General features: G+C 44.2%; 1 protein-coding gene across 4 annotated transcripts in view; it reads left to right on the forward strand.

Annotated features, from left to right (window-relative positions):
* The window catches only part of AGPS (alkylglycerone phosphate synthase), a 334,856-nt gene that overhangs the window by 259,822 nt on the left and 62,534 nt on the right, over positions 1-12,500 (forward strand). For all 4 annotated transcript variants that reach the window (XM_085869957.1, XM_085869958.1, XM_085869959.1 and 1 more), the window contains exon 17: positions 4,359-4,448. In XM_085869957.1, the coding sequence (XP_085726083.1) occupies positions 4,359-4,448 (90 nt within the window). The remainder of the gene's footprint in view (positions 1-4,358; positions 4,449-12,500) is intronic.

Here is a 12,500-nt window from a genome sequence, read left to right on the forward strand (position 1 = left end):
ACCCCAAAAGTCCTCTAATTATTATTATTATTATTGGGGTTCCACGCTTCCAAGCCATGAAACCTATTATTTTTGTTCAGATTAGCAAAAACGCCCAAGCCGATGAAGACCCATCAAACTTTGGTCCAATTGACCAACGGGCCCCCTCGTAAAAGTAAATGTATGGCTCGGGAAGCATGAGGTTTCCGCCATCGGACACTGTTTCCTCTTGCTCAGACATGAGGGTCCATGTTGTTGTGCAGCTCACATTTTCTTCTCCAACGCTCACAGATATTTGAGTCCTGGCCTATTCTTAATTAGTCTGTCGATTCACAGCAGACAAAAGGGTCAGAAGACATGTTGGTCAGATTTCTCAGTCGTCTGTCTCATTGAAGTTGAGAATTCATTGAAAACCTTGATGGCAAGGTTATCTACGCCATAACAAAACATCTTTAAGACGTGTTTTGCTGTATTGTGTATTATTACAACATTCCGATGACTTGGCACGGTGTTCAGGAAGTTCAACAGTCGTTTTACACATTTGACGGATGCATTATCTGCTCCATATACAACAACTTTAAATCCGTTAAGACCGGAATTTTGGTCCCAACTTCAATTTGACAATCTATCTGCATCTTCGTATAACTAGTTGATGATAGATGCACAGTTTCCTTGTCCTTAATACAACAGTGGACTGGGAATCATTTTGCATCCTTATATTGGATGCATCTGTCACTGTTGAGAACAAGCTAGGTCCACTGTCTTTGTGAATTTTAATGAATGGGGTGTTAATCCATTCTTTGGAAGCCGTGTTGGGATCGATTAAAATGCAGCGGGACAGCTTATTTCCACAATCTTGAGGATATAGCGACTGTGGTCATGATGCTTCAACTCCGAGGTATATTACAATCAATTTTGCACACTTGTTCTTCTTGGGCAGTATCAGCCTTGGTAAATAATTAATTTAGCGTTGTATTGGACCAGACTAAACATGGGCTTGTGATGTCATTTTATGACCTCATTCTCTGCAAACTGTTTGATAGCTATAATCTAGAATGATATTTAACCATGAACTAAACACATTGAATAAAACCCCCGAGGCTTCACTGACCTTTCTTTCTAAGCTTGGGATATTCTGGAAGTTGTAACTTTATATTGTTTTGGTTTCCATGACATCAAGCTGAGCAAGATGTGAGGCAGGGGAGAACAGTACTCCATAGAGCTTCAGATGAAAGCCTACTGGATTGGAGCTTAGGTGCGCCGTGGTAAGACTTTGCATGATGGAGGATGTCGAGTCGGTGTCTGGCTTTGCACGACGGAGCATGCCTACTTGTCTTTCAAAGAGCAAATCCGACAAACCTTCTTTTGTGGAGAATATATTTCTGTTTAGAAAATACCCAAATCAAAACTTTTTGCTCGACTCCAACACTGCTTGGAGCCACCCTCTCACAGTTCAATTATAAGCAGGCACCTGACTGAAACAAAGGTAGGATAACAGAGGGTGGCATGCACATGTGTTGGACCTGGTGCCTGTACTTAACTCTTTAGATTTCTGAGACCATCCTGGCTTGGAAAAGGAAAGTTCAAAAATTCAAGATGACCAAAACATCATTGTGCTGTTTTAATGACACGTTAAAAGAGCTACTTGTTCCTAATGGCATTTTAGTGCCTATTGTGCACAGATGTCAGGAAAATTGCAAATCTCGTGTTCACATCATGGTTGTCAGTGTTCTGCTGGGTACACTAGTTAGTGTCTTCTCTGCCTCACTCAATATTGCTCGATGGTTATTCAACATCAACAGTTGGCATGTGATGTTTTGTCGATGACGACTAGTTTCTGTGAGCAGCCTGAGTGCGGTAACGTTTTTGGAAATGAATTGCTTTTGAATCGTTCCACGCAGTTGGGAATAATTTTCCTGCTTGGAACACATCCCTCTGCGGCGTTTTCCCGCCATCTGTACATTTCTTTCTCCAGAAACCATGTTGTCGACTGCTTTTCTTTCCTGTCACTTTTCATGTTGTCAGAGGTGCTTGTTCAGTGTTGTTCAGAGAAAGAACTGTTTTAAAAATAGGAGAAAGCCATATGAATATGGTGATTACTGTGCACGTCAAGCTGGCGCAAAGCAGAATTTGTGCAAAGTTAAATAGCCAAACATTTTGACTGTTTATGGGTAAAAGTGTGCAAACTTCTCTGTGTACTCATACCAGACGACAACTAAAATACTGTTGCGAATTCGTGCCCGCCGGCGTGCGAACGGCCACGTAACTCGAATCGCGGCACGTCGCCCACCGGACGGACAATTCAGTCGTGACCCTCTCGGAACAACGCCGGGAGCTAGTCACGGGTGGGGGTTTAACCCTACCACGATCGTGCCAATTGCCCACCCGCGCAGGATAGGGTTGCTCGCCAAATTCGATCTACCTAAGTACCTGCGCGAATGGTCGACCGGGCGATCGTACCACGCCACAGGCCGACTCTGGACACGAATCGCTTAAGCGGTCCGTTCCGTGCTACAGTGATAACCGAGCGGTGTTATCGTCGGCCTTGATGGTTCCGATTAATTACCGGGATATTGCACCCACTACGAACCCCTTACGTGAAGCAGGATGGAGAGTCAATTTAAAAGGAAGGAGACGAAGCAGAGCGGGAACAGTTCAACAAGCAAGCATTTTATTCACACGCACACACAGACAAGCAGAGAAGGCACGTATTTACAGCCATACAATTATGCACAAAAAGCAAATGTAATACAACCGACTAACGCGTACACACGGCAACACTTACACAGTTTTACTTCACAGACGGCGCCAACACACACTTACACAAAAGCAAAAGAAAGAAGTCACCCTCACAGACAAGGAGGCAGACAGGCCCGTAGGCCAAGTGTGCGCGGGACCGAGAGGAGCGGCTAGGTCCGCGAGACCGGAGAGGTCTTACTTCACAGACGGCGCCAACACACACTTACACAAAAGCAAAAGAAAGAAGCCACCCTCACAGACAAGGAGGCAGACAGGCTCGTAGGCCAAGTGTGCGCGGGACCGAGAGGAGCGGCTATGTCCGCGAGACCGGGGAGGTCTTACCCGCGTCCTCGTGACGCATTGGCGGGCAAGCCGCAAAGTGTCCGCGCCGCTGTGCCCCGACTCCGGGCCTCTGGCGTGCTTGTTGGCACCACGTTTGGGGTGGGGGAGGAACTGGGCCCCCTTTTGCACTATCTCAGCACGGGGGAAAGGGGGAATTGTTGATGCCCTGGGGGAGGAGAATGGCTGGCTAGCTTGGGTCCCGCGACGAGACGAACAATACCGCAACCTCGTCGCCGACCGCTGTCCTCCTTGCCTCGGACCCGAGCTCCCTTGCCTGCAGCTCCACCGCACGCACATGACTCGACTCCACCAACACAATGCTCCTTGTCTCCAAAAGCAACTTTTCGATGACACACTCTCCTCCTCGCTCAACTCCAGCTCCCGAGTCGCCTTCCGCTCGCACATTTATAGCGCTCAGGAGGCCAATATGCAAATTCCACGATCAGGACACGATTGGAGGTGGCCCCCCCCCCCCGGTCAGCCATTGGTCAGGCAAAAATGGGCGTGAACCTCCCCTGATCCTAAAATTTGCATAGACGGACCTAGACGGAATTCGCCTACACGCGCCTGGTGGCGGGGCCAAGCCGCCTCACGCTTGCTCATTGGACGGAGGATAAGTGGGCGTGAAGCATTCCTGATCCGAATTTTCCCCTCGGAAAGGCCGCCATTCGCGCTCGCGGCTTGGTGCGTTTGGCACCAATCGCCGAACAGGCCCGATACAGCCCGACATTCAGTGTTCACAGGTGGTGCGGGAATGGCCGTAGAAGCGATGATGTGGGATGAAGTTGTGAAGGTAAAGGTGAAGGTGGTGGTGTGGCGTTGTTGTAGTGTGGTTGGCGCTGTGGTGGGGATGGCGTGGTTGTTGAGATGATGTTTGTTTGAAATAAAAGATGGAGAAAGAAAAACGACTAACTCAAAGCGTCGCAGCCCGGATGGATCACATAAATTCCCTCTATACAACGGGTTTGGGCTAACTACACATGTACCTATGGAGATATCTCACCTGAGGGCCCTTTATGGTGTTATGCGAATTTTCACAGCCGTAACAATACAAAGCTTATTTGGCCAATTATTTTTGACAAAAGCTTGTGCTTTCCACCACTGCAATCATTTAATCATATCTTTTTCTCTTTTTTTTTTAAACTCCCCACCCTCACATCTGCACTTTCCCTTGCCAAAAAATTGCATTTCTACATATTTACCAAGCAGCAGTCACACAGAACCACATCGCAAGTGTTTGCTGCCATGTTTATGAGTGTCCTTTAAAAACTGGAGGTTGGGTTGTGTGCTCTTTGCAGAGTGCTGGACCTCTGCAGAAATGTCAAAGGTCGTCTGGTGCAAGAAAGCAGAGATCATGGTGTTCAATTTTCTCCACTTGCAACATGCAGGTATTTGTTCAGTCTGGAATGCTTGCTGCATTTGTCGGCGCTGATAATGTAAAAGAAATACTTGATCTTTAGGTTGTCTTTTTTTTTCTCCTCATCACAAATTCCAGTTTTTTATAATTTGTGAGAGTCCAGTGGGGGGGGGCAGGAATGGGATGGCAGTGGTGTGTGTGTGTGTGTGTGTGTGTGTGTGTGTGTGTGTGTGTGTGTGTGTGTGTGTGTGTGTGTGTGTGTGTGTGTGTGTGTGTGTGTGTGTGTGTGTGTGTGTGTGTGTGTGTGTGTGTGTGTGTGTGTGTGGAGATCCTTCTACCATCATGAGGTGCCTGCAGTGCTTTTCATTTTTCACTTTTCTGGTGTATTTTTCTTCCGATCATTCTGATCCCTGCTGAAAGCCCACTTTTGTTTAAAAGATAGCAAAGGATCTTTGATATCCACGTGATTACATGTATGACAGTTCACTTAGAGGCTATCGTGTGTGTGTGTGTGTGTGTGTGTGTGTGTGTGTGTGTGTGTGTGTGTGTGTGTGTGTGTGTGTGTGTGTGTGTGTGTGTGTGTGTGTGTGTGTGTGTGTGTGTTAACCCTCTGCCCGCCTTTCACTTTCACCATATGCCACACACATGCCACTTCCCTCTCCATTGACTGCTCACCCGCTCCCCTCCCCCCAGCCTGTTTTTTCCCCCCATTCTCTCTGCAATCTTCCAACACTTATCCACTCTCCGTTCTTATTTCTATCTCCCCCATCCTTCCCCTTCCTTTTATTAATTTAGACCCCCTGCTCTCCTTCCTGGTGAATACGTAATTATTAGCTTGCCCTTCTGGAAACCCAAGGAATGATATATTACATTATCCGACATCTTGGTAAGGTCGGTCCCACTTCAGGAATCAAACTGTTGGAAAGTATGCAACTCCTGCTGCTTTATTTGTTACTTTGCTTTCTTGAAGGAATGGACACAATCCATTCACAATACCCATTGGCTTTCACTGAGCTGTTTTCCATATCCCTTTTCTCTCCTTTTTCCCTCCTCTTTCCTTCTCTCCTCTCCTGTCCTCCTTTATCTCCTTTAACTTTGAATTTATATATGAATTATTTCGCACTAGCAAAGGGACCCGGCATTGCTAGGCAACACCGGGTCCCTCCTCCCACCCCCACCCTTTCCCTCCCCTCTCACCTCTACCCGTCTCGTCCTTCCTGGCCTGGAGAGAGAGAGAGAGAGAGAGAGAGAGAGAGAGAGAGAGAGAGAGAGAGAGAGAGAGAGAGAGAGAGAGAGAGAGAGAGAAGAGAAGAGAAGAGAAGAGAAGAGAAGAGAAGAGAAGAGAAGAGAAGAGAAGAGAAGAGAAGAGAAGAGAAGAGAGAAGTGGAAGAGAGAAAGAGAGGGGTGGAATGAAGGGAGAGAGGGGGGTGGAATAAAGGGAGAGAGAGGGGGGTGGAATAAAGGGAGAGAGAGAGAGGGGGGAGGGGGTGGAAAAGGAAAATGAGAAAGATGAGGGGTGAGTTCAGCTGAATTCCATTTCTCCCAATAATACTCACTCCAAAAATTGCTTGTTTGAGGTGAGACATCCATGTATGATCAAAAATATAATCACGATGTTAGCTTAGTTATTTTAAACTACGGGATGTATATTTGGAGTCTATATTTGGATGTGTCCATGGGGTGAAGTTAGTTAAGGTGGTAACCTTTTTTCTATAACCTCTTCTATCACCCTAAACAGTTATATCACTAGATGAGCAGTATATTTACCCTTAAATCGATGTATGGGTTGCTTGTACTATTTTCAGTTTTTGAATGATTACTGCATTTGAGAGGTCACGTGACTCCTTCTTCGCCGACCTTACTGATCATGATCAGGTCTTAACAGTTATTTTTCACATTTCATACCATATTTCCCGATCGGAATTCACCATCCCACCAATTATATAGGTCTCCAGGTTGAAATCCAAAGAAAATTGGCCTTTTTATTTGGCATTGAAAAAATGGATCTTACTTTCACGGAGAGGTGACAGGTGGCAGCTCGTGTGTTCATACGTTATGAATTGTGAGACAATGACTGTTTAAAACCCCTGTTTAGGTGCATCATGTAAAAATGTAATCCCAAAAAGTTTTGTGGCGATTAACCTTGGGAGCTCAGAAGAGTGAGGTCACAAACAAACAAACATTTCACTTTAATAAACATAGATCTTGATTTTCTCTTATTTTCTTGCCTGCAGTAATTTCCAGAAGCCATACTGTACATGCCTAATTCGCTACTGTTGTATGCTGTCCTATCACTTACGAAATCGAAGATTCGCAAGTACTTGTATTGATTTGTCTGGTCTGTGATTGTCTGTCTGTCTCTGTCTGTCTGCATGTCAATCACCTGCAGGTCACAACTTTAAACCGATCTGCACGAAATGGTACAGTTGGTTATAAGCAAGAAGCCGATTAATTTTTGAGGTAAAAAGGTCAACAACTTTGTCAGATTTCTAAAATCCTCAATTTTCGTCCGATTGACTTGAAATTTGAAGAGGATTTATATATCATGTCACTGAATTCAACCACCTAATATTTTTCAAGTTAACATCGGCCAAAAGGTCAAAATAGGCCAAAGGTCAACAACTTCATTGAAGTTTCTAAAATCCTCAATTTTCATTCCGTTGACTTGAAATTTTAAGAGGAATTGCATATCAGTTCAATTAATAAAACCACCAATTCTTTTTTTGGTCAAATTTGTTTTAGGGATTTCGCAAGTATCGTGCTCTGCACAATGTCTTTATTTGTTTGTCTGTGAACAGGATATCTCAAAAAGTTGTAAACAGATTCAGATGTAATTTGTTGGACTGGTGGGGTGTATGACCAGGAAGAATTAGTTCGATTTTGGTGAAGATCAAGATTCGAATTCAGATCTGAGTAATTTTTTTGTGATTCTTCACCATTGAGTGACAGGACTAAAAACTATTTATAGCACGATATTTCAAAAAGTTATTGATGGATTTGGATGAAATTTGGTGCGCATGTTGAGGGTGTGACAAGGACAAATTGATTTGATTCTGATGAAGATCAGGATCTGGTTACGAGAATTTTTAGGTGATTCTTCACCATTAAGAGATGGGTCTAAAAATGATATGTAGCACGATATCTCAAGAAGTTGTGGACAGGTTGGGTCTTGCATATATAATACACATTTACATCGGGAGAATTGGGGTCTTCCCCCCACCCTGAACACCCTAACCTACAGGTTTCAAAATGTTTTCTTGCATCTCCATTTTGCCAAGAGGATTCCAACGGTATGCAATATGATGGGGTTACTTCTGGTGGGACTGATTCTATTGATGGACAGACGGATAAAAATGACAAGTTTTTCGACAGGAAACCCTCCAATCCCACGGGTTCGACTTTCGTGGGTTTCTACCATTTGCAAGCAACTAATTGTGTTCTGATTCTGTTGTCGTGGAATTTTATTTCAACCAATCACGGTTTTTGAGCTGAGATGAGTCATTATTCTGCAAGACGATTTCATCTCTTACCTTTCTTTCTCTCCAAACAGGGAAGATTTACATCCCGTCCTGTGCATGAATGATTATCTCTCATTACGAGCCTTGTGCTTCTCCGGCACCGTTTTTAATGAGCTCAAATGTAAAGCGATGGACGACGTGAGTTGTACCAAAAGGCAGAGAAAGGTGATGATGTTGCGTGAAAATATTGAGTTGTTCGGTTGGCTCGAGGAGAAAACATGACATCTGGACAGGCCTCCGTTACGGGGTCAGTGATTGTCGGGAGAACCTTACCCATTGTACTCTTCCTCATTCATAAACCTTCATTGTCTTTCAAACCTAATTCCCAAATATCCATTATCCTTCAAATCTCATTCCCAAACCTTTATAATCCTTCAAACCTAATTCCCAAACGTTCATTATCCATCTCCACATGCAAACCTTATTGCCAAACACTTATTTTCTGACTCCCGGATCCGAACCCCCGTTCTCAAACACATTCTCATGCACAGTTCATGAAACAAATCGAGGCAATAGTACAGCGGATAAGCACAATAATTGTGCGTTTTATGAGAAAAGCATGAATTTTCTGACATAGTTAGTGAATACCATAAGGTTTATTTTCAGATGTGGAGGGAAGTCAGATTTGACCTCTGAGGACCGTGAGAGGTCAAATCCAAGATGGCCACCAGTCCACCGGGTCTAATGTTCAAACGCGTTTAATTTTGGAACTAAACAGTGTAAAAAAACATTTAAGGTGTCATTTCCAACTTGTTTGGAATGGCCCATTCGTTTGGTGATACTTTTGAGATCACCAGGAGCCAAGGTATTGCATTTCGATCAAGGTCAAGGTGAAATTACGTTAAAAACTTTTGGACATTCTTTTAGTTAAGACAATGGATTGGACCTATGCAATATAGCGAAACTTCACTTCCATTTTGACACTATAGGGATAATAATACAAAAAAATTAACAGAATAGTCCCATGCTGCTAGTCTATTTAATACTTTATTAATAGCAATGATGATGATGATGGTAATGGCAGTGATCAAAATCTAACAGCCTCCAGAACAGAAGCACAGTGCAGTGCACTTGAGCTCAGCTTTGGCACACTTGCACCGTCCAGTGCATCCTTTCTCACAGCGACAGCAGATCAATTCATGGCACGATTTGCTAGAGGAAGATGAACAACTACGCGTGACAGGAAAGCAAACAATTCGGTTTTGTTATCATCGCATCGAAGGAAGTCCTTCCAGTTCTTTGGCATCACAGGAGAAGGAGCCACTCTTTTCCTGGTGCCCTTTCCTGCCCCCTTTCATGGGAGAAAAAAATTGTCCATGTCTCCGTCTCGTGTTTGACAGGAGATGTACAGCCTCGAAAAGAGACCACAGTCACTCTTCAGCGCTGCGAGCTGTGCCTTCTGTTTTGACTTAATATTGACCGGTGGCCTACTGAACAGTGGCAACTTGTTCTTTGGAAGTGTTTGTGTGATAGGTGTTGTACACTGTTCCAGCCTTTCTCTCACAAACTTGGTGTACTGCTACTCACCAAGAGTCTCGATTCTTCTCACAGTTTCCGCCACTTGGGTGTCCACAATGTCCCTTGTGTCAATGACTAGTAGGTCTTGACTGTGTTCTAGAAATGGATTCCCCATATCTTCCAGCACTGTCACAAGTGCCTTAACCTCCTTCAGGAATGCTGCTTGCACTCCAGGTTGCTGATCATGGTGATGGTGTCCAGTGTTGCCAGCACCATGCTGTTGCTTTGTGGCCTGTTGCTCAAACTCTGTAGTGATCCTTGCAACTTCTGGCCCTGCTACCATCCAGCATCTGAGTGCTCTGGGATTGCCAGTCAGTCCAATAGCCCCACCAGAACCTTTGACCATTGCATTGTTCTGCTCATGGCACTGGTCAAGTGCCATGGCAGAGAACTTGTTGCTGGTTTTGCGCACCACAAAATTTCCAGATTTGAATTCTGATAGGACATATGGGTGTTTTTCAGAGAGAGAGAGAGAGAGTCGTCATGTCACGGATGTGGATGGGAATCCATCTGGAGTAGTGCATGTGATCTTGGGCGAACATCCATGGCATGATCTGAGTCAGGGATTCCACGTACAGCTGGAAGTTACCTTCATGAAGAGACCCGATGTACCGCAGCAAGAGAAGCTCCAATGACAAGGTCTTTAGCCAGTAGTCAAAGTGGACACTGGCCTTTGTTCGCTGTGTGCACCACTCCTCAAAAGGTGGACTATCAGTTTGCATGGCATCAGTATCATCGGATGTGCAGTCTTCACGGTAAGCTTGTTGAAGGAGTGTATAAAGGCTTGCAGCTGTGACCTGGTGTGCATGGCGGGTCTTGGTGACATGGTTGGCATGTATGAAGGAATTTGCTGTTCCGGCTGCCGGAACTGATTGCTCCCGGATTTTTTGATAAATGTTTACCTTGACCTTGACCTAAATTCATTTCCTTGAATTCTGAAATTCTCAAAGGTATCACAAATGAATGGGCATCCCCAATTTAGTTGGGAATGACACCGTAAATGTTTTTCTGCGTGGTCTGGTTCCAAAATTAAGGACGTTTGAACATTAGACCCGGGTGACGAGCGGCCATCTTGGATTTGACCTCTCACTGTCCCCTCAGAGGTCAAATCTGACTTCCCTCCACATCCGAAAATAAACATTATGGTATGACCTAATTATGCTAGAAATTTCATGCTTTTCTCATAAAATGCACAATTTGTTAAAATATGAGAGCTTATCCGCTGTACCACAATGGGATTTATAACGGAAAAGGTTGTTTTTTTTTAATCACCAATGAGATGGAAGATGATGTCATCTCATACCTTGGTCCCCAAGCAGGGAAGATCGTCGTTTAAGGTAAGGTGATTTAAGGATTGTGTTACCCTTCTCTGTTGTGGGTTGTTGAAATTTTGCAGGCGCGTTCCGGCAGAAAGCTAATGCTGCTTTCCCGTTTGCTGAATCACCTTCCCCACTCACTCCTGCCCCCTCACCCTTTCCCCGCTCACCCTTTCCCCGCTCACCCCTTCCCCACTCACTGCTTCTTCGCTCACCCCTTCCCTGCTCATGCTTCCCAGCTCCCCTCCCCCCCCTCCACCCCACCCTCCCTCCTCTAACAGCATTTCTATTTCGAGAAAAGTACAGTAGGAGTACATAATATGTTTATCATCACCCACCTCGCTGTGTTGTAATAAATTTAAAAGGTAACGGTCATGTGTTTTTGTTTAATTTACACTGTATTTATTGTATTTACATGTTTATTTCAACAGTAATGTGTTTATTTCTGGTTACCGGCGATCTTCCTTGATATTTTCTTGAAGCCCAGGAACCAAAACCCTCCCTTCCCATTGGCCCTTGGTTTCCACTATCGCAGTTTCAACTATCTCAGAATTTTCCAGGAACCTAACCGCCACGATATTGGAGGGTTTCCGGGATCTAAGATTCTTCACCAAATGGGGCCAAAAAACGATAATTAGCATGATATTTCAAAAAGTTGTGAATGGATTATAACAAAACTTGGTGGATGAGTTGGTTAGATGATAAGAACAAGCTGATTAGATTTTTGGTTCAGGTCAGCTGATCCAGTCTACCAGTGTGATACAAAACGTAAACTATTCAACCTGGCAAAGGTGCACGCTTTACCGAGTGCCGTACTAGTTCTTAATGTAATCTTTTCCATGAGCATCGTGTTTTTTGTTGAAGAGAAAAGATGCAATGTAGCATTTTGCAAACAAGCAACGTCCCATTTACTATAAACTCTTGAACTCTTGAGGAGCATTTTTAATCTAAGGTGCTGTAACCTGTAACCCAAGTATAGGGGAGTACAGGAACTTGATATTTATCCTCTCTGGTAAAGTAAAGAGTTTGATGCCACAAGCAGTATGAAAACTGACGGCTTGATTCGTCACCATTCAGCAGAGCTGTTTGGCACGGCCAATGACATTTTGGTTATGTTGGAAAAAGAGAAAGGAGATTGACCCTCGTGAGCAATGCAGAACGGGGAAGCCAGCAGCACTGCGTGCTGGCGTCCCTAATCTGTCTTTTGCCTGGACAGAAACCTGGACAAGGCAAGCCTTTGCACAGATGCCTAGTTGATTATTTTTTTCTCCCTCATTTGCTGCCTATTGGTGTCAAGGCTTCTGTCTGTAATATTCAGTGCAGGAATCCAGCTGGCTGCTCTCCTGTTTCTCAAATGGAAAAACTATTTTCTATGATTTACTGAATATGGGTTAAATCGGTTAATCATAAAAAATACTTAAGTTGATGAAAATGTTCGAGCAACCGTCAAATTTCAACCTAAACATTGTTCGTTTGACCGAAACAACTTATTCCAAATACATACATTTTTAGGACCCCCACTGGGTATCAGTTATCCTCAGGATCAGTTATCCTCAATCGTATTTTTTTGCTAACAATCTGCGTAACGAAGAATCTACATTTTGTGTTGAAGTGGAACACAAGGCAAATTTCAGAAACTTTGGTTTGTTAAACATGATCATGAAGTTTAGCATCTTTGCACTTCATGGTCACATATCATGCACCAATAAACAGCAAATGCAAAGCCTGGTG

Source organism: Eptatretus burgeri, chromosome 2 (genome assembly GCF_056783735.1).
Source record: "Eptatretus burgeri isolate ZD-2024b chromosome 2, Ebu_testis_v1, whole genome shotgun sequence".
Taxonomy (NCBI): domain Eukaryota; kingdom Metazoa; phylum Chordata; class Myxini; order Myxiniformes; family Myxinidae; genus Eptatretus; species Eptatretus burgeri.